We start from the raw sequence: 20,889 nt of genomic DNA, 5'->3' as shown, positions 1-20,889 counted from the left end.
AAGATGAATGATTTTAAATTGGAATAATCATAAGATAATAAAAAATTAATAAAAATTCGAAAAATAATAATTATGAAATAATACAAATTGCATCGAATTAATGATTATTGTAAAAATTAAGGCTGAAATAAAATAAATATTCTATTTGGAGCTTACGAAAACGATTTCTAAGTCTGAAAGTAAAAAAAAGTCTATTGACAATAAAACAGGAAATTAAACAATATACATGAAATTTGAAACAGTGGATTCATAATACATGTATTGAGAGGGTGTTCTCTCTTATTGGTTTGAATTATTACTGACTCAAATAGCGCATTATTTGTAATTACAATATCTTTCACGATAAAAGGCACTTTTTCTGATTTTGATTGGAGTTTATAAGAAATAATAGGATATATAGCTTATTTGTCGTCTTATTAACGTGGAATCCATTTGGCAGAACAGGCAAAAATCAGATTTGAGTTATCCGAATGGCACTTTTTGAATACTCCGAAGCATTCAATTTGTAAATACTTTTGTGATAAATTCTGAAAAGCCTAACTTTTTAAGAGACTGAGTATTGGCCAACATTATCGCTGCTCTCAGAATGGTCAATATCAGTAAAATTCTGAAACGAAATGAAGCAGTCCAATTTTAAAAGTGACAAAAAATAATTTTTTAGAATAAACGCATTTAATATAACTAAGTGACTTATAACAATACCTTAATTATTCAAATTTAAAATTTTCTGGAAATGTTTCATCTATATTGTCAAATGCAGAAAAATCAAACGCTGCATCATATATCTTATGAGTTTCTTTTGGATAATCTATGATGATCGGCTTTGGTTTTTCTTCATGAGGTTTGATATTGCATTCTAAGCACATCTTTTTGGAGAGGGTTTTCATCCGATTTTTTACTTTGATTGCTGATCTACCCTCTAAGTATCTTGAGATGGTTGCCCATTTATTTCCATATTTCCCATGTAATTTTATTAATTTTTCATCTTCTTCCCTATCCCACGGGGCATTGTTGATATCTGGCGATAAATTAAATAGCCAGCGTTCTCTGCATTGTTTTCCATTGCGACATTCACCAACATATTTCGCTATCTCGTTCCATTTAATAAATCCATACTTGTTAACGGCCTCTATAAGTCTCTGATCTTCCTTATATGACCATTTGGCTTTTGGAGTGTGGTTACTTCTTAACTTCTTCTCTGACATGACTATATATATCCGAAAAAAAAATGGTATTACGTCAAAATTGTCAGAGCGCCGTTATATTAAGGTCTCAAAATTAAATTTGAGAAGTGGGCAGTGTAATAAACAGAAATTCATCAAAAGTGACAGCTCTCAATTTTTTGACATTTGTAAATTCTAAATTGAATGAGAAAAATGAAATAATACTAAGCATAATACAATATTCTAGATTTAATTATAATTAGGAAAAAGTTAGTTTTGAGAGTACTTTTCATAGGCATATAGAATGAAATCTTCTGAAAAATAATATCACATAAACTCATATTATTTTCTAATATATAACTATTTTATATAAAAATCAAATTCAATGATCTTAAAAGCGAATGATAAACCTCAAAATTTACGAATATAATGAGTGGGAATATAATGCTTATCTATCATAAAACCATATGAAATATCAATTTTTGCTTTACGCCTAATTTTTGACGACAATTAGCAAAAAATGTTAAATGTTAACACTCAGTCCATTTGAATATGAAAAATAAAATTGACTTTGATTAAATGTTTTTATTTATCATGCAATTCTTCTTGCGACCAAAGATTTGAATAAAAGTTCAAAAAATAAGATAGCTTAAAAAATAATATACGGTAGTGTTTACTAATAGATGAATAGTATATAAATTCTATTAAAATGGATTTGATCCAAAAAAATATATAAAATTTGATCATAAATAAAATCGTTTTAAATTACTTCTTCATTTAAATTATAACAATCATGATCGATTTGCTTTTCTTCTCAATTTTGAAGTTGCTTATGATGGACAAGGCAAACCCAAATTTTAGCTAAAAGTGACAGGGGAAAAAAACGTTTAGTATTAAAAAAAAAAGACCGATGAGAGCTTCGTTCGAAATATAGAGGGAACTGAGAATGCGCAACCATTCTCAGGGAATATTGGATGCTATTCCCGTTCCCTCTGTATGGAAAATTGAGGTTTTCAAAGGGAATTAAAATAATATCAAATTTATACTAATTTACTTCAAAATACAAAAGTATTTGACAGCTAAAATTAGTTACTTTAGCAAGCCTATCAATACCCTTTTACGATTATTGTTACTTTTTCGAAATAAAAGTAAAAACAAATTTATACTAATTTACTTCAAAATACAAAAGTATTTGACAGCTAAAATTAGTTACTTTAGCAAGCCTATCAATACCCTTTTACGATTATTGCTACTTTTTCGAAATAAAATAAATTTATTATCAAAAACCTTTTTTTTCTTAGTAAAAATAAACGAAATTTTTTACCTTATGAACTTTTGATGGAAATATGCAAATTTAAAATAATAAAGAAAGCCGCGAGCGAAGCGAACGGCTTAGTTCGAAGATTTTGATTCAAATCTTTGCTGATCTGTAATTCGCGGAAGCCGCGAGCGAATCGAGCGGCTTAGGTCTAAAATTTTGATTCAAATCTTTGCTTATATTCCTTAAATTCTTTATGAAACTCGCAACAGTTCCATAAAAAATTTTAAATTCTAAACTGTCGAAATTACCGATCGGTAATCACACCCTTCACGGGTGTGTCACTTTTTACAGGCGTGTCACTTTTAGCTAAAATTACCCCTACTCTGATGGACAATTTCCGGTGTAATGATTTATGTCAAATGTTATCCATTATAACACGAGATACATATTTGATATCAAAACATCATTATCATAGACATATAACAGAAATACAACTCCATTCAATACAACAATGTTAACAAACTTATCATGAACGAATTGTTAAAATTTTTTCAAAAAAAAATTAATTATCTAGAGAACTTTGAGCAGTTGTATAAAGATATCAAGCTTTCATATTAAGAAAATTGTATAATAGTGTTCTTCTTTGAAGTACCACAAAGTTTGCGTTAGGAAATTGTATATTGATGTGAACACTTTAAGATTCTTAGGAATCTTGCTTTAATCTTGTAAATACTCAAAATTGATTCAATGCAATGGATTGTTAGTGCATCCAAACAAGAAAACAATGATGTAGTGTTAATATATCTTCATTTGTAACAAAACAACTAAATAAAAGTGCTTTTTTAGTACTAATAAATAATAAAAAAATATAAACAAAACAAAACAAGAAAAAAAAATAAAATAATATTAAAGTGCAGATAATTGAGCAATAATATCATTCTTAATAGATTCATATTGAGGACTAACCGCAGCATTAACAATTCCATTCTTCAGTCCGTAGTTGACGAAAGCCTGTCTACACTCGCTGTAGTTCATCAAAACAGCCGCAGTCAAAACAGCTTTTTCTGTTGCGTCGCATTGATTCACAACAAAATGATTCACAACTTGGCAGAGAGTTACAAGTTCAGGACAGAAAGCTCCTTTAGCAATTTCCGCTCCAACAACTAATCCCGCGTGTACCAAATCCGCTCTAGAAGTTACAACAGTTGCCTGCAAATACGTCGAAGTAAATGTTGAAGAAGAAAGTTTTTCAACAAAATTCGATGTAATACTCATTTTTCCGAAAACAGAAGAAATCAAAATAAGTAGTTCAGGAACATTAGATTTGCTTACTCTCGTCAATAACTCTGGTATTCCTTCCAACTCAGAAATGGCTGGCCTCATCGCTGGAACAACTAAAATTGACAAGAAAATTTTCAGGGCACAAATTGTGTCGTAACTTGGATCAAGCCATTGTTTGTTCATAAGAATCAAAACGGCACCGGCAGGATTCTCAGCTATAGAACATATAGCACATAGAGCATAATTGTCTGTCAATGACAATTGTAAAAGTGTCGAAATCATTTCTCCCGACGGTTTAATTGAATTTTTGATAATGTAGAGGAGAAGTGAGTGTAAATGCTCTGATTTCATGTGCGCTTCGAGGATATCGGGTTGTACGGGTGGAAGGACGTTTCCGAGCTGAGTTAAGCAGTCAAATACAAATTTGATATCTTCTGAAGAGCCAAACTTCAGGAGATGCTTAAACAGATCGGATGTGTATGTTCTGTATTCGGCGGCGAAGGCGCTGTTGATGTTTAGAAGGTAAACGAGGATTCTGACGAAATCTTGGGTAAATCCGCGGTTTAAATAGCTCGAAGAGACAGCAAGGAACGGACTGATAATTTGGAAGGCCTGTTTGTGCTTGTTGGCGATCAAAGCGAACTTGGAAAACAAATGTAAAACTTCTGCGGTGTTTTTGTCGGCCATTTGTGCAATTTTCTGGGATAGTTCTGGTGTTATCGCACTTGGCTTCACGGACATCATTGCCGAAACGATTCTGGATAAGTAAACAAACAATTTCGAATTATCATAAGGTAAAATTTCGAAAATATGTATATCTGTTAGAGGATTCATCAGGTCTGGATCACGTTCAGCTAGTTTGCAAATTGCTTCGACGCAGATTTTGCGTTTTTTGGCGGATGGAGAAAATTCAAAATTTTGTTTTATGGAATCATAGAACTGTAGGACATTATTCTTATTGATTTTATCTAATCCATCAAATATAGACCTACTGTACTCAAGATCGTCCTCTTCTTCGTCAGAATCCGAATCTGAGTCGTTATCTTCTATTAAAGTTGGATTGTTATTCGTAGGAAGTACAATACTGCTATTATTAATCACAGGAGCGGGCACCATTAGTGGAGCCAATGGATTTCTGAGCATTTCTTGATTATTTACTTGCATTGAAGGTCCTTGGTAAGGAGGAGGTGGTGTATGTAATGCTGCTGTTTGTGGCTGTATTTGTTGCTGTTGTTGTTCGGAGTTTTCGCTTTGCATTCTGATTTGATTTAATTGTTCAGGAGGAATTGGCATTCTTGTTGAAAGAGGAGCGTACAAATCTTCTTGTTTGCTGTTCTCAACTTGGTTAATGAATTGAACTATCTCGTCAACGTAATTTGGATCTGTTTCTGGAAATTCGACTTTATGAGTAGCAAATGAATGAAAGATTTGTTTGAATGATGGTCTTTTCTCTGGGTCTCTATGCCAGCAGAGTTCTATAAGCTGTCTCAGCTTTTTCGGACAATTATCTGTAATTTTTGGTCGAGAATTTCTTTCTGCGACTTGAATTGCAATCTGCACGCCTGTAAAACCTCTAAATGGTATATCTTCTGATACAATTTCCCATAAAAGAACTCCATATGCGTATACATCGACTTTATTTGTATATGTAGCTGTCATCAATTGCTCAGGAGCCATCCATTGTGTTGTACCTATTTGTTGTGTTACTAAATTCGTTGAATCATCTTTAAAACGCGCGATACCGAAATCAATAACTTTTGGAAGATGTCTATTGTCTAAGAGAATATTAAGAGATTTAAGGTCTCTATGTATGATTTTCATTTTGTGAAGATTCATCATTCCATGTGCAATACACATCGCAATGACGCATTTTTCTGTATTTGTAAGATTTGGAGAACCTGGTTTATGATGTAAAGCTGAGAATAGTGTTCCGCATTCAATAAATTCTGTTATGATTAAATAAGGAGATGTGTAAGTAAATCCTAATAATGGGACTAAAAAATAGGAATGGCAGCAAGCAAGAATTTTAACTTCGCGACAAAAGTACACGAGTTCATTACCTTCAAGCTCGTCAGTGATTAATTTCTTCACAGCACACTTTAAGCCCGTTCTTTTGTGAATTCCGAGATAAACAAGTCCGAAAGCGCCCTCGCCAATCTTTTTGACAAGATCGAAATCTTCTAGGCTGCATAAATATGGTTTCACATCAGCTAAGATCTCTTGCGCAGTCGTCATATAAAAAAACCTAAAAAAAAAATTCTGAAACGATAAAAAAATATAAAAAAAAATAAATTTCAACCTCTTCGTATTGTGTTGTTATTAGTGATAGGATGAACCACCAGAAAACTGATGATTTCCTTTAGTTTTCCTAGCAATACTCTTGGTTTTGATTATAATCGTAACTTGAATTCAAAAATTGGTTAATTTAATTTTGTGTATGAAAAGGTGGAGAACTTCGTCGACAACAAAGGTATCGACCAAAATTGTTCCCATTATGCTTGACATATGAAGTATAGTAATAGTGTGTATGGACTCATAGAATGACTTTCGTTTGATTTCGAGATATATTATCATCTTCTAAAATATCCATATTTTACTTGATAACCCATATGTATTATCGTATTATGAAAATTAAACGAAAAATATGGCTCAAGACGAGCAAAATTCGATGCTAAAAAAGTAAATTGTTTATTGATTAGGGTGCTTTCAGGTATTTTTCTGAAGTAACACTTTATTCGTTTTTCTTTCTACATCTGAATATAAAGCATGCACAAATAAGTATTTATAATTAAAAAAATTATTCGAATTGGGTAATTAAATCGTTAGATCTTAGATTTTATTAATCATTTCTTCTTAAAATGAGACTGTGGTAATGGGAACTGTGTATGAGAGTTGCAGTATTGTTAAATTGCGCGAAATGTTGATAAGTTTCAAAAACGATTTGTAGTATGTTCAAGTATATTAGAATTTAATAATATGTGATAACATCGACTGCAAACAAAAGATTTTAAGTGATTGATGAAAATCGATATCAATATTTAAAATTTTCGAGGTTTTTTTGACTGATAGCAATTGCTTTTGACACCTAGAATGAAGTTCTCCTTGGTGAGTTTCTCCAAATTTTTTCCATTTTAGAAAAAGCCTATGCAATTTTCTAGAAAATGATAACGTTTTTTCAATTCTCGATTTTTTTTTGGAAAAATGAGGTTAATTTTTTTGAAAATTTATAATTTAGAGAGAAATAAACCTTTTTCATTGTGTTATAAATCGATAAAACCTTTTTATTTTTGTTATTCTATAATATTTCTATTAAAATATATCACTTATACAGCAAAATCATATAACTATTTTTCAAAGATATAGAAAAGAAGTATATATTCCTAAATTATAAATCAGTCATAGTTTACTATCAAAAATAATATATTATTCTATATAGATAACCATCCATTGTTAGCAATTTAAAATTATTTCTGGTTCAAATTAAGGATTATCCTCACATGTTTAGAAAATATTGTAAACATCCAGAAAACAATCAATAATATCATGATTTTATTAACAGATGAGTTCAAGATATATATTGTGATTTGATTTTCGATAATAAATCTGAATCAAATGTATATTAAACTCGCACATTTAGTCTCCCTATCATAATAATGTTATCAGCTAGTGACTATGGCTACAAAACAAGCAACATTAGATCTGTATCTCATAATCAAACGGAAGTTAAGATAAGATATTTGAGATTTTATCACCTGGTAGTATGCATGATACTATACCAGAATGACTAGTCAATCTGTTGTCTTAATATCGTTTTAATTTTTTTATGCCAAAATAGTACTCTGGCTATCATTGGTAATACGTAAGGTTGCTATTGTTGTAATATTTCGAATAAATAAAGGTATCAACTTTAATGCAAGATATGATGAGTTGAACATCGAATAATTGGGTTTTTGTAATATTAATATTCTTTAGTCCCTACTATATCATTGTTTCATACTAATAACGTGGATCAATTCCGTTTCAATGATCAGATAAAGCAGAAACAATATACTCAGGTGCCACTTTTTTGGTCTAAAAAATGAGTTCCCCCCTTTTTGTGTATGACTATATATGTAAGCCAAATAGATGAATGGAATATGTTGTACACGTGTACATGTTAAATTTGTCATTGGATTTAAATTTGGGGTTATTTTCTCAATATATTCCACCGCATAAGAGAAGCAGACTGATTCATTATAACTATTTAAATTGAATTCAGCGCAACCATTAAGGATGGCGTTAGATAATTTAATATTTCATTCACTATTTTCAAATTGTCATAAGATTCCATGCTGTAAATATCCTGTATAGCTTATATATTATATTCATTAAGGTGGTTCCTCAGAAATTATGTTCTATAAATTGAAATTGTTCTCCAAAATTATAAAAATTTTGACAAATTTTTCAAAAATTTTCAATCATAAAAATTGATGTGGTACTTCCACAACCTGCAAAACCAACAGCAAAACCTTGAATTCAAATTTGAACCCGTGCTGAGAGAAGTAGATGAAAATGAAGAAAGAGATCTCAAAAATTATATCTCAAATCTTTCAAGGAATGAAAAAAATAACTTTCATCAGGTTGTTTGTGATAAATGGATAAACACACATTGTGTACATGGAGACCGTTGTCAATCGCTTCATGAGTATAACATCGATAAGATGAAAAAATGTCAATTCTGGGAAAAGTTCCATGAGTGTTCGAACAAGTTTGAATGCATTTTCCGGCATGAATTAACAGATAGAATAGGAACAGAATGTAAATATTATAATAGTGGATTTTGTAAGCATGGAGATAAATGCAATAGAAAGCACACGCCTCGTGATGCGATATGTCTCAATTATCTTGCAGGATTTTGCCCAGATGGTCCAAGATGCCTCTTTGCCCATCCGAAGTGGGTTGATGATATAAGAATTGAAAAAGAAAATTAGTCATATTGTTTTGTTACCATGTAAAGATATGTATGTATAATTTTTATTTTCATTTTTTGTTTTTGTATAATCACATTAATTTAATTCTAATAAAAACCTGTGTTCTAGAAAATTTCACTTCCTTTTTACTTATTTTTCATATTTTTTCAATCAATAGCATATTTCCAGAAAAAAAACTATCAGAAATAATAGAAACCTACAAAACTCATTTAAATTAGAAAAAACAAAAGAGTACAATTAAGGAAATAAGGCCTTTATATAACAAATAAAACAATAATATAATATATTTATTAGTCTTTGTTTGAAACACAATCCAACAACTCTTGTTTGATTTTTCTACGCATATTAGGAATATCACCTTGAGAGAAATTATATATACCGTTATTAAAGAAATGGCAACGTGCGTTTGACAAAAGAAAAACGCCGCAATCGTATCCATTGTGTTGAGAAGGTACTCGTGGATGTTTAACTGGTAGAGTAGGAATTCCTTGGTATGAAAGAAAGCCGTTAATTGTGTTTGCTTTGGAATGGTACATACCTCCAAGCGGATCTAATACTTGAAGTTCATTTTGAACAAAATCACAGCAAATTAAGATCCAATGAGCTCCTGAACATACTGGAATTAAAAATTTTTCGTAGATATTTAATTTTTCACCTTTAATGCCTTCCCACATAACAGCTGATTCGGGTCCATCTCTCTCTAGCTTTGCATAAAAGAATGTATTTGTTGAGCCAATATTTTCTGATGTTTTGGATTTCATAAGATTCATGTAAGAGTTGATTACTGCATCATTGAGCCACTGTGTAGGTGCAAGACAATTTAAGTCAGAAAATTCGAAAGATATTTTTGGTTTCGGCTTTATAGTGGATTCTTGATACAGAAAATTAATCCTGCTAGCTGATAGAACTGTTGACTCGTTGGTGTCTTGCTCCATCTCAATATTATACAATAAATTTTTGAGAAAATTGCAAGACATCAACTGAAAAATTTCGAAAGGTTGGGGATGGCGGGTGTCTGACCCACAATAAAAATTGCTCAATCAAAAAATCACTCAACATTTATACCTTCATTGTATTATTCCTACCATAATCTCATCATGTAGTAACTGCATTATCAAACGGATTAGGTTTCAAAAAACACAAATAAATATAGAACAAATCCAGTAATTTTTCCAGAAATTGCCATAAATGGCATAAATATCTTACAAACTAAAAAACCATTTGAGCGTCAATCAAGATCATGTTCAAATATAGTCGTGCCTAAGCCAAGAAGTAAAAATAGATGATGATTTCTTTGGATAATTAAAATTTCATAGTCTATCTCTAACTCCTCATATCCAATCCAAGTGTTGGATAAAAATCGGTGACAAAAAGCTGAATCTCCTCTAAAATTATTGTCACTTTTATTTAATATTTTTGAATTATAACGTGTTTTGTGCTCAAATCATTCAAAAGTTGACTCAATTTTGTATTCGTCAAAATTTGTTATTATGACGTATTATGTATTTTCAACATTATCTTATCAAAAATAAAATCGATTCAAAATCAACAAAAATTTTATGACTCATAGGCGTAGTATTTCTGTTCAAAACTCTTCACCAACCCTTGGATTAAAGAATAACATTGATTTCAAACAGGTTCCTTGGCTTTTTCTTGAAACAACTTCTCTTCCAAGACGTAGAAAAAAAGAATTATTCAATAATCGACAAATTCCAGTAGAAATGACTCAAAGGACATTCGATTCGAATCATATGTTTTCCAATACAGCAATTGGATTTTCTAAACAAGAACTCAACGTAATTAATACAGCCTCTCACCGTGAGAACGTTGAAATGGAATTGCATAACGAAGTTTCTCGCGTGAACCTTGCAAAGCAAATACATACACAATCAAAAATTGCTTTCGAAAGTCTATTACAAAAACAAGAAGAAGATGCCCAGCAGAAAAAGAGACAGATGGAAATGTTCAAGGACCCATCAAGCGAACAACTTATTACACCTAGAACACCAAAATTCGAACAAGGGGTAAAATCAAATGGATCAAGCGTTGATCCAGATAATTTCAGGTTGAAACAATCTGACGAAGAGATATTCTCACAGTTAAATACATTTGATTCAAGTCAGATGAAGAAAATGATTCTCGATTCGTTGACCGAAGAGAAGAAGATCAAAGGATCAATTTTTATGCAATCAGAGTTCTTCTTTTCGAAAAATCAAAACGTTCAAAAGAAAGTTTCTCATGGAAGAAGGAATATTCAGAAAGCAATCTACGAAACGTGTGACAAAGATCCAAGCAAAATTGGAGAACAGCTCAAATTATTACCAGACCCTAGAGATCTCAATTATCCATCAATGCATAGAATGAGAAAATTTTACGGAAATCAATTTTAGATAATTGAGCTTGAATCTAACAGGTTAAATCCTTTTGTATAGGTAATAAGTGGGATGTAAAAGAAATTGATAATCTCTCAATTGATTACATGAATTGAAAATAGGTAGTTGTTTTTGACCATTTTGAGATAGCTTGAATGGGGAGAGATATTGCTTGACGATTCACTTATCAGTTTTGAACAGAAAATCTCTAATTCTATTTGATAAGAGACAACATTTTTTCAGAAGTATGTAAATATCAAAATAATGTCTATTTTCATGACTTTTTATTTTTCCAAAAAAAATTTTATTTCCCTTATTTCATTAAGAAAAACTATATTATTGGCTTTGAGAATTGAAAATGCTTATAAATAAAAATTTCAATTTTTTTTGGAAATAAAAAGTCAAGCATTTTAGCTCGAAAGCGATCTATCTTTCAAGTATTTTACCTATTGGTTGCATAAAACTTTATAAAAAGAAGAAATAGTAAAAATATATTTTATTTACGTCTTATTTGAGACACAGTAAATTTTTCATGGAGTATTTTGATCTATTTCCAGCTGGTTATCCATCTTTGCAAATCAATCTGGTATAAATATTGATAGGACTCGAATTTTAAATTGATTTACTAATAAGTGGACAGATTGTTCATAATACTGATATTCATCACGATTCGCACATGAAATACATGCAAAATAAATGGAGTTTTATTGTCTATCATTTGATGTATTTACAGGGAATTTGAAAAGTCTTTGGATTTTGATGCATTAGCTTTGCAATAGCTTTGCCGATAAATTTCAACTCGGAATGTTAATCGAATGGTACTGATACTATCTGAACGAAGGACAGGCTCGACACGAATTCCTTGAACGTCAAAAAGACGTTTAAATAATATCATGAAAAGCATGTTTGATGTTCGCAAGGAAAAATTGAAGCAAAAAATCCAAAGTAAATACACCGAGTTCAAGCAGCACGAACATCTTGTTAACCAAGCAGTTGAAGACAAATGGATTCAGATCCTTGATAACGAATATTTAACAGATACGAAAGAAAAAATATATAAACTTCAAGCCCATTACCAATTACAACTTGATAGATGTGATTCTGTTGTCAAAAGGCTTCAGGATTGGATTGAAGAAAACGAAGAACAATATCAGTTCAACCTTTTAGCAAACAGAAGAACTCTCAATGACTTACACGAACTATCTCAAAAGAGACTGAAAACAGAACGTGAACGCTGGGAATCAAGACTAAAAACGATTGTTGATGATTTTGAAGATTCCCGTTCTCGCGTTATCAAGAATTACCAAGATCACGTGTCAGAAATGAGAAATATTAATAGTGCTATTGGATTTGAATATAAAGAACGCCGAGACGTTTTGGATAACAAGTTTAGGTTCGAAAAGGATGCTTTGACAATGCGCAGTCAAGAATCTATTTCAGCTTTAAATATGCATCTTATGGAACAAATTACTCAAGTTAATGAACAAATGAAACTTGCAAATAAGGAATATAAAGAGAAGAGTGAGAACAAAATGACACAATTCCATCAATTATTTGAAGAACACAAGAAGATGCAGCGTGAAATGCGTGAAAATGAGAAAGCCATTGCAAAGCATGCGGCTGATATCTCTCATTGGCGCCGTAAAATTAAAAATAACATGACAGAGTCAAAAGAAGAGAATGATAGATTACGTCAAGAAAAAGAAACATTATCATTACACTTCAGAAAACTCAAAGATGTAATGGCAAGGTTTAGAGCAACTGAAGCTGCTAAATTAGCTGAAATATCCGTTGCCTTTGAAGATACAATCAACGCTTTGCAGAAAAAATTACAACTTGCCGATAACATTCTCAAATATTCTGAAATGACCAGAAAACTTGAAACAGAAAGAGAACAGATCATTCCATTCCCTAATTCAATAGCAGATGATGATCCAGAAATTCAACGCCAAATGAGAAACTTTAAGCTCCAATTGAAAGGTGATAGCAAATACGTTGAGGAGAGTGATGTATTCGACAAATTCTACAGAAGATATAACAAGTGTCTACTTGATACATTATCACTCCAGAGAGAGAAAGCTCAACTCACAGAAGAAAACAAATATTATAAGAATTTGTTACAGAAATATATGGAGAACTTAGGTGTCAGAGAAGATGCTGTTAACAAACCAAATACAATTGTCATTGTTAACCAGAACACTAATGCACCAAAATCTGGACCTCCAGAAGATACAATTCCAACAAGAGATGTACCTCTTGTTATCCAGCAAACCAAGCTTCAAGGATATTAAGCTTTTTATGTTATTATTTATTGTTATGTTTAAAAATTGTTTTGATAATATTTTTCTGTTACATATTCGTCAACAAGCTCAATGACATCTTAGTGCTTTAAATCCAATTTAATGACCAGCTTATATGAGAAAGATATTTTACTCAATAATTTGATGAATTTAAGAAAAATCCTTTAATTATATGAGACAAAAATGCTTTAACCATGGTCCGTATTGATGATCCTGCACGAATTCTTGGAAAAATAATGATTGCCTAGTAACCTTTATTTTAAAAAGTGACAAATAACGCAAAATGTGTAAGGAATACGAAGAAGTTAAAGCTCCAGAAGATGATTCAAAACCTGCTGCTTCAGGTAACTTACCAGCATCAAAACAGCCATTGGCAATCCCAGAAAACTGCATAGTTCCACCAGTTCATCCCCTTCCACCCACTAGCTCAATAAAGTCAGAAACAATTCCTAAATTTGAAGACATGCAGCTTTCAGACATCGCCGACTCAAGAGCACGCTAATTTTTTAATTTATTATTTCGTTGACATTTCGTTTATGTTAAATATATTGTAAATCATGGATATACTTCAGGTTTGTTATAAATATACAAGATTTTTATAAGTTTTTTATTTCTTTAGTGTTAATTCCAAATAAATTTTTCAAATCTCAAAAGAGTTTTGAACATCATTACATTGAATATACTTAGATTAAGAAAGCCTTTCAATTCTCAATCAATAAGAGTACTTCGTTAAAAAAATTGAAGAAATTTACATATCTCATGGAAAAAAGCTGATCGAAATGAAAAGATAGTATAAAATCAATGGCATAAACAAATAAAACAATGGTTTACAATAACAATAGGAACAAATAAAAATATAGACAGCTGATATGAACTAATAATAAGAATTATTGATTTTCCTGTCCAAGAAGGAGGCTCTGGGCCTTTCTTTCCTGCTCAGCTTTCATCTCACGCTCGTGTAAAATTCTGGAATATTCAGGAAGAAGCTTAATCTCAGGGAGGAAGTTAGTTTTAAGGAGCTTCATAATTTCTCTGTAAGGTCCATTGAACAAATCACTTGTTGGATCTTGGATTCTCGCTTCAATATCTTTAACCATGGTATGAGGAAGGTTATTTTGATGAGGAGAGTCTGGGCGTATGTACTCATCAAAGATGTATCTGGCCTGACGTTCAAGATCCGCTTGATTTGTAATAAGACGATATCTCAAAATTTCTCTAATGAATGGGACGCATTCTGAGGATTCGTGCTCAATACCAATCTGTTCGACAAGCGGATATGTCTCTGGATCAAGAATAATGTCATCAATTGTGTCAAGAATCTTATTTCTTGAATTCTTCTGCGGTGGACGCACGTACGATAGATGGATCGGCCTAATGAGGTTCATAATCTGAGTAATCGAGACAAATAAGAGCAAAAGACCGACATAAATTTGAACATCTTCGACATTCTTTCCGGAAATGATGATTACTGGGAGTAAAATAATAATATAGCTTACAAATGTTGTAATAAACTCAACTCTGATTTTGTAAGGATCATTGACAATAGCGCAAATATAACATAAGAAACATCCAACAATAAAGAAGAGCGCGTACACAACTACTATAGGAATTAGTGTTTTCATCTCAAGGTGGCATCCGAAAGATGACATGTATGCGTTTAAGTTGCGGTATTGATAAACAATTCCGACTGCTGACAGAGCAGAGAGAACTATGCCAAGAATAGCGATCCAGTACCATTCTAGAATCAGAATTGATGATTTTGGATCGGCGACTATGCCACTCTTCCATCTCTCCATTTGGTACATACTGAAATAATAGCGCATGTATTTAAGGAAATGGGGAATATACATTAACTGGAAGAGAAGTAGCTGGCACCACATGAGAATGAAGCAAGGGAAATGCTGATTTGTAAAAATTGTAAGGATGATATTATAAAGAAGTGTCAATTCAGAACCAACTGAACAGATAATTGTAAGAATAGGGGATCTAATTTGAATGTTTGAGTTTACAATTCTAAAGCAGTACCAAATTAAAGTAACGAACCAGCCCACAGACCAAATTATGAAAATATAAAAGTAAAATTGATGGATAACTGAAAGATCTGATAGCTTATTTATTGATTCATCAGCTGGAATGAATGTCCAAGGATTTTCCAAAACGCTTGTTGCTGAAATCGTTAAATTTGTGTCGCTCATTCTTATAATTCTAAAAAAGAATTTTGAATCGTTTACAGAAATTTCAGAGAAATTATATTTTAACCTTTCCAACATTATTGTCGATTTTGTGTAGATTATTTTTTGCTAAAATAATCTATCATTGAGAATTTCCATTTATGATTCCGTTATTTCTCAGAAATTGACACAAAAATTGAAAGAATAGTGGAATAGAAAATAAAAAAAATTCCGAATCGAAACAAAAGATTTCGGAATAAATATTCTTGAGGAATGCCAACCTTCCATGATACAATCCATGCATTTCCATGCTATGAGGACATAATTTGATTCAGTTTTACTTTGAATTAAATCGGAAGTTGTGCCTTCATGGAAAATACAAGGGTCGAATATAAAATGGCGAATACAAAGCCTATAAAATTCATTAACAAAGGAATATTCATATTATATCTGCATAATGTTTTTAAAATAATGAATATGCCTTTGTTAATGAATTTGGATTTAACCAACACTGGTTATATATAAATAAGGTTTCAAATAGGTAGCCCATTCTATTATAATAACAATGAATTCAATAACAATATGGCATAATACAATAGAATTTCGTACTATCTATTTGACTAAAGCAAAGACATTAGTTGGTAATAACAAACAAAGTAAGTTTTGAGAAATTTAGTGATAATTGTTAATTAAAGGGATCAATTGAAATAATCAACTAAAATCCAATTCACATGCTAGGGTTCTCACTCTATATATACATATCTATGTTGAATTTGTTGTAACAAATAAATTTTATAATTTTTTTTAAGTTATCACATCAGACAAATAATAATTATATAAATAAAAAGAAAAAAAAGTTACTGGGTTACTTTATGATGGCAGAGTGGGCAAACGCGAAGTTCATCAACAAGATCTATCATTACATAGTGCTTGCAGTACTTGCATTCCCAGTAATTCTGTCCATCAATTAATCTTGCGGAGTAAGTGCAAACTTTCAATCTTTCACCGCATTCAGGGCACTGCGAACTTGTATTGAAGACAACAGCAGAGCACTTCGGGCATTGTACAGATCCAAGGTTCTCCTGGTCAACAGGCTGGTTCCTTGTGAATATATCTATAGCCAAATCCTCGAACTTCTCTCTCTGTGCTTGTGACAATTCGTCGGAATGTTCCAATGTCGTCATCGCGCGGCTGCACTGTCCGAAGAATCTCTTCTTCAAACCGCACAAAGCAAGTAAAGAAGATGCTCTTGCTTCTCCAACAATATCAGAGTAATCATCGAAAACTCTGCATGCAGCAACTAATGCGTCTTTGTACTTCCTTTCCTGATAGAATCTGTTTGCCAACAACAAGAAATGGACACCTTCTGCTTTACGCCAAACTTCCCTGTGTAAACCGCTTGTTGTCACTTCATCTTCCTTCATCAATCCGTCCAATCTCTCTTCTGCTGTTGCACTTCCATCGAAAGCTCCTTTTCTGTGCTGTTCCAACTGTATTCCTGCAAAGATATAGCACATCTTCGCTGAGATGTAATCATCGCCAATTGCAAGAATTTCATCACCTGCTTTCAATAATAATTTGGCTGCTTCGATATTCAATCCTGCTCTTACGTAGAAGTCGACTGCTGATGCTCTTTGGCCATTGGCGATCAGATCTTCTGCGTATTTGACCATTCTCGCTTTGATTTCCATGTTTCTTCCTTTGCTTGCGAGTTTCAAAGCTGGTTTCCAATGGTTCATTCTCGCGCAGGCATCGATTGCAGCTGCGATATCTCCACAGGAAGTGAATGCTGTCACTGCGTCATCGACAGCACCGATTGCGACAAACATCTCGCCAATCTTGTGGAGAAGAGGAGATTGTGCTGGAAGAGACATCATCAATCTCTCGAGTCCGTCGTAATCTTGTGCAAGGAATCTTGCTTTCATCAGTTTCTCGTCATTTCTGGCTTGTGAATATTCCATTGTTGCATCACTCCAATGAGCTTGTTCGCACAGTTCGTCGCCAACTGCTGTGTATGCTGCAGCAATTGTTTCATCGTCGCCAACGCCGTTTCCCATGATTTTGATGACGTGGCGGAAATCGCCGATGGAGCGCCTCATTTCTATGGCTAAGTCGAGTCTGTCCATTGATAAATAGATGCTTTCCGCTTCATCGAATCTGCCGAGATAAGATAATACTTGGGCGCGCTGGATATTGGGGTCTTTGACGGTTCTGATGCGCTTAACAAATTGAAGACCTCTGTAATTTGTTGTTTCCAAGTAACATCTTTCGGTTAATGAGAAATTCATTTCGAGCATTACGGTTTCTGCGAAGGAATCCCAGAGTTTTGGCTTGTTCTCCTTCTTGGCGAAGGCAAAGATATCCTCTACGGATGTTTCGGGCCTTGCAGAGAGCATTTGGTGTAATTGCCTTAATTGCTTCGTCTGATGGGACCTGAAGAAGCGTGTGGATGGATTCATTGGGTCTTTGAGTAGCCAGATGAGGTTAATTGTGAGAATTTCCAGCTCTGAGAACTCGGCAATATGAGATAAACAAGAAACAGGCTCTTCTGGCTCCAAATCGTTGAATACAACTAACTTCTGGCGCTCAAGAGCTGCAAATTGTTCCGGTGCATCGCTTGCCCAGGCTGATACCCATACTTCTTTGCAAACTGGACCGATAATTCTCTTTTCTTCTGTGGAAAAGAACTGTACGGTACCGTATGAATCGTTAAGCGAAAGAATGGCTCCATTACTAGATACTCCGATCGTTTCACTTGCGAAATTCGTTGTATATCTTGTAACTTCGGCCATTGATGGTACATCGAGAACGACAATTTGTGTGCTTGTTGATATGTAAAGAAGTTTTTCAGTTAAATGAGCTGTTGTAATTGTATCTGCAAAATCTAAAACTTGTGGCTGTTCGTCTTCTTGGAATCTCCATACACAGATCTTGTTTTGAGAAACTAATGCAACGGTTTGGCCGCAGGATGATGAAAAGATTGGAATAAATGGAATATGAGAAGAAGTTATGACAACTCCGATTGTATTTGTGACTGTGAGAGTTGATTCATCTGCACCATTCTTTGTAGCAAAAACGAAGAAGCTGGAATGAGCGGAAAGTGTAACAAGGTCTCTAAATTGCTGAACTCTCTTTTCTTCTGACTTGCGGTTGAAGAAAATTGCTGTAGATATATCATCATTACCTTTGAGATAGCAATAGCAAAGAACATTGTTTGTATATCCCCAAATAATATGAGGAACGATTTGGGCTAAGCAGAAGTGATTATCTGATGCGATCGCAAGAGATGTATCTGTTGGGTCTAACGAAATTGCGTGGATTTCTTTGCCTTGGAGTTCAAGTTCGCGAATATTATCTCCATGAGAATTAAAGAAGATAGCAACAGCCCTGCCGTTTGGTTTGACACCAGCTGTAACAAAGTTTTGTCCGCTCTTGAACCAGGTAGCAGTAGAAATCTCAAGTTCCATGGAAATAACAAATGGTTGGGTATCTGATTCATTTCTCATTAATTGGATGTTGCCATCTTTGAATGCAATGAGAAGACCGTATTCTGCGCGTTTATGCCATTCGAGAGCTACAATTTTTGGTTCTGATTTTGAATTTGAGAGACATGGAAGTGGAACAGTGTTAATTTCAACACCTCTTGAGTCAATGATAAGAACTTCACCATAAGCAGTACCACCAAGCAATATTTTTGAATTTGGTGACCAATCGAGAAATTCTATTACTTGTCTCATCATGGTGGTCCAATCTAAGTTACCTTCTGCAGTTACGCATGCGCATGGACCATCTTTATAAGCAATGGCAGCCATTTTGCTATTTTTTGCCCAAACGATAGAATTAACTGATGCATTTAAGGACGAATTTATGACGACATTCTTCCATCCCTTTTCTTTCTTTGCAAAGAATGCAATTTTGCCAGAAGAATCACCAGATGCTAACAGGCGACCATTATCTGACCAGGAAAGGGCTGTAATACGCTTTGAATGGATATCGAGAGATTCTATAGTTTCAACTTGCTGAGATCCTGGCTGATCTCTTGAAGGAGTAACGTTCAATAATGATATCATACCATCCGAGTATCCTCCAGCAATAAATCCATTAGCCTTGTTCCAGGACATCTTAAACATAGGATTTTTGTTTGAAGATTTCATCTTCTTGGAAAGAAAAACACGGAAAGAAGACATTGTCTGTTATTTGAATAATTTTTTTTCCAACGGATAAATATTTGGAAGTTTATTTTCATCATCGATTCTATATGTCCATCCATAGTGCAATCCATTCTACAAGTTAAATTCTAAACAAATAACAAAACACAATGTAAAAAAAAATTTTCTGAAATTTTGATGATGGATGACTCTCAATATCGATCAGAAATCAGGCTTCGATTAGAGGCCGAAAACAGAGCATTACAGAGTAGGTATTTGGATCTTGAGTTTACAGCAGCAGAAATTGAAGCGCAAAACGAATTACTTTCAAAAGATTCTTCTCCTAAGAAATCTGCGAAGCAGGACGACGCAAGTGCAAAATTAAAAGAAATAAATTCCTTGAAAAAGCAGCTACTTTTATTGAAACAACAATCGCGAGATTCAAAACTGTTAAAAGAACAATATGAACGTGTTTTGAAAAATAAACAGAATAATATTGAATTTTTAAAGTCAGAAATATCTGAAATAAAGCTCCATACTCCATCAGAAACTTTAGATCAATTAAAAGAAACGTTATCTCAATTAAAAGTTGAGGTTGATCAGAATAATTCTATGCTTGAAGTCTTACAGAAGGAAGAGTCCGACAATCAATCAAGATTAGATGAATTACGTCGAAATTTGAATATTACAGGTGAAATTAAACCACTTCCTAAAGATTGGAAGGAAGAACCTATTCCACGCGGCCAACTTATGGACACTCGCGCTGATTACGACGAACTACGAACAGCCTACGAAGAAGCAAACTCAATTTTAAACGAAATGAGAAGAGATCCAACATATGGCACAGGTGATGCCGATGGTTTAGCAATGGCGCTATATGCGGAAATAAATTTGGCTAATAATAGCGAAGATAGAGCACTTTCTGCCTTATATGAAGAAGAAATCTCATTAACCGCAAGACTTGAAAAAGAATTAGAGGATATTCGCAAGGCTACATCTGAAATTAAGAATTTCCGTGAAGAATGCTACGAAAGACAGAAAAAACATTACGATATTGCAGTTTCTCAAGAATGGCTTAATATTTTGCATAGCGAACTCGAAAAACTTGGCGAATGATTTATTTTTATTGTTTATAAATACTTTTTTACCATGTATTTTTTACAAATAATTTCATTCTTTTTTTTATTAATTGATGAAGTTTATTACTCGCTAATAGAAGCAAT

The 20,889-nt window shown here is 33.0% G+C and overlaps 10 protein-coding genes across 10 annotated transcripts, besides 2 other annotated features; 5 read left to right on the top strand and 5 right to left on the bottom strand.

The window, feature by feature from the left end:
• Positions 1–664: 664 nt before the first annotated feature.
• TVAGG3_0380680 (RNA polymerase II transcription regulator recruiting protein) lies at positions 665–1,205 on the bottom strand (the record flags this gene model as incomplete). The annotated part of the gene is made up of 1 exon (XM_001583214.1): positions 708–1,205. One exon carries the CDS (start codon positions 1,203–1,205, stop codon positions 708–710), a length of 498 nt encoding a protein of 165 aa, XP_001583264.1.
• A 96-nt stretch (positions 1,206–1,301) lies between these two features.
• Positions 1,302–1,338: a mobile genetic element.
• Positions 1,339–2,006: 668 nt separating this feature from the next.
• Positions 2,007–2,808: a mobile genetic element.
• A 303-nt stretch (positions 2,809–3,111) lies between these two features.
• TVAGG3_0380650 (protein kinase protein) lies at positions 3,112–5,940 on the bottom strand (the record flags this gene model as incomplete). Its single annotated transcript, XM_001583215.1, has 1 exon — positions 3,331–5,940. The coding sequence occupies one exon, from the start codon at positions 5,938–5,940 to the stop codon at positions 3,331–3,333; it is 2,610 nt and encodes an 869-aa protein (XP_001583265.1).
• Positions 5,941–8,174: 2,234 nt separating this feature from the next.
• TVAGG3_0380640 (pre-mRNA cleavage required for polyadenylation) lies at positions 8,175–8,870 on the top strand (the record flags this gene model as incomplete). Its single annotated transcript, XM_001583216.1, has 1 exon — positions 8,175–8,675. One exon carries the CDS (start codon positions 8,175–8,177, stop codon positions 8,673–8,675), a length of 501 nt encoding a protein of 166 aa, XP_001583266.1.
• Positions 8,871–8,924: 54 nt separating this feature from the next.
• On the bottom strand, positions 8,925–10,053 carry TVAGG3_0380630 (Clan CE, family C48, Ulp1-like cysteine peptidase; the record flags this gene model as incomplete). The annotated part of the gene is made up of 1 exon (XM_001583217.2): positions 8,966–9,652. The coding sequence occupies one exon, from the start codon at positions 9,650–9,652 to the stop codon at positions 8,966–8,968; it is 687 nt and encodes a 228-aa protein (XP_001583267.1).
• Positions 10,054–10,231: 178 nt separating this feature from the next.
• TVAGG3_0380620 (uncharacterized protein) lies at positions 10,232–11,503 on the top strand (the record flags this gene model as incomplete). Its single annotated transcript, XM_001583218.1, has 1 exon — positions 10,235–11,065. One exon carries the CDS (start codon positions 10,235–10,237, stop codon positions 11,063–11,065), a length of 831 nt encoding a protein of 276 aa, XP_001583268.1.
• Positions 11,504–11,918: 415 nt separating this feature from the next.
• On the top strand, positions 11,919–13,366 carry TVAGG3_0380610 (regulation of cilium movement; the record flags this gene model as incomplete). The annotated part of the gene is made up of 1 exon (XM_001583219.1): positions 11,941–13,338. One exon carries the CDS (start codon positions 11,941–11,943, stop codon positions 13,336–13,338), a length of 1,398 nt encoding a protein of 465 aa, XP_001583269.1.
• Positions 13,367–13,574: 208 nt separating this feature from the next.
• Positions 13,575–13,921, top strand: TVAGG3_0380600 (uncharacterized protein; the record flags this gene model as incomplete). The annotated part of the gene is made up of 1 exon (XM_001583220.1): positions 13,631–13,849. The coding sequence occupies one exon, from the start codon at positions 13,631–13,633 to the stop codon at positions 13,847–13,849; it is 219 nt and encodes a 72-aa protein (XP_001583270.1).
• Positions 13,922–14,170: 249 nt separating this feature from the next.
• TVAGG3_0380590 (RGS-like 4 domain-containing protein) lies at positions 14,171–15,542 on the bottom strand (the record flags this gene model as incomplete). Its single annotated transcript, XM_001583221.1, has 1 exon — positions 14,235–15,542. The coding sequence occupies one exon, from the start codon at positions 15,540–15,542 to the stop codon at positions 14,235–14,237; it is 1,308 nt and encodes a 435-aa protein (XP_001583271.1).
• Positions 15,543–16,290: 748 nt separating this feature from the next.
• On the bottom strand, positions 16,291–19,710 carry TVAGG3_0380580 (WD repeat-containing protein 35 family; the record flags this gene model as incomplete). The annotated part of the gene is made up of 1 exon (XM_001583222.1): positions 16,376–19,705. The coding sequence occupies one exon, from the start codon at positions 19,703–19,705 to the stop codon at positions 16,376–16,378; it is 3,330 nt and encodes a 1,109-aa protein (XP_001583272.1).
• A 157-nt stretch (positions 19,711–19,867) lies between these two features.
• TVAGG3_0380570 (uncharacterized protein) lies at positions 19,868–20,782 on the top strand (the record flags this gene model as incomplete). Its single annotated transcript, XM_001583223.1, has 1 exon — positions 19,868–20,782. One exon carries the CDS (start codon positions 19,868–19,870, stop codon positions 20,780–20,782), a length of 915 nt encoding a protein of 304 aa, XP_001583273.1.
• Positions 20,783–20,889: the final 107 nt, after the last annotated feature.

This window comes from Trichomonas vaginalis, chromosome V (genome assembly GCF_026262505.1).
Source record: "Trichomonas vaginalis G3 chromosome V, whole genome shotgun sequence".
Classification (NCBI taxonomy): Eukaryota; Parabasalia; order Trichomonadida; family Trichomonadidae; genus Trichomonas; species Trichomonas vaginalis.
Note: the sequence above shows the minus strand (reverse complement) of the source record. Positions and strands in the feature narration are given on the sequence as shown.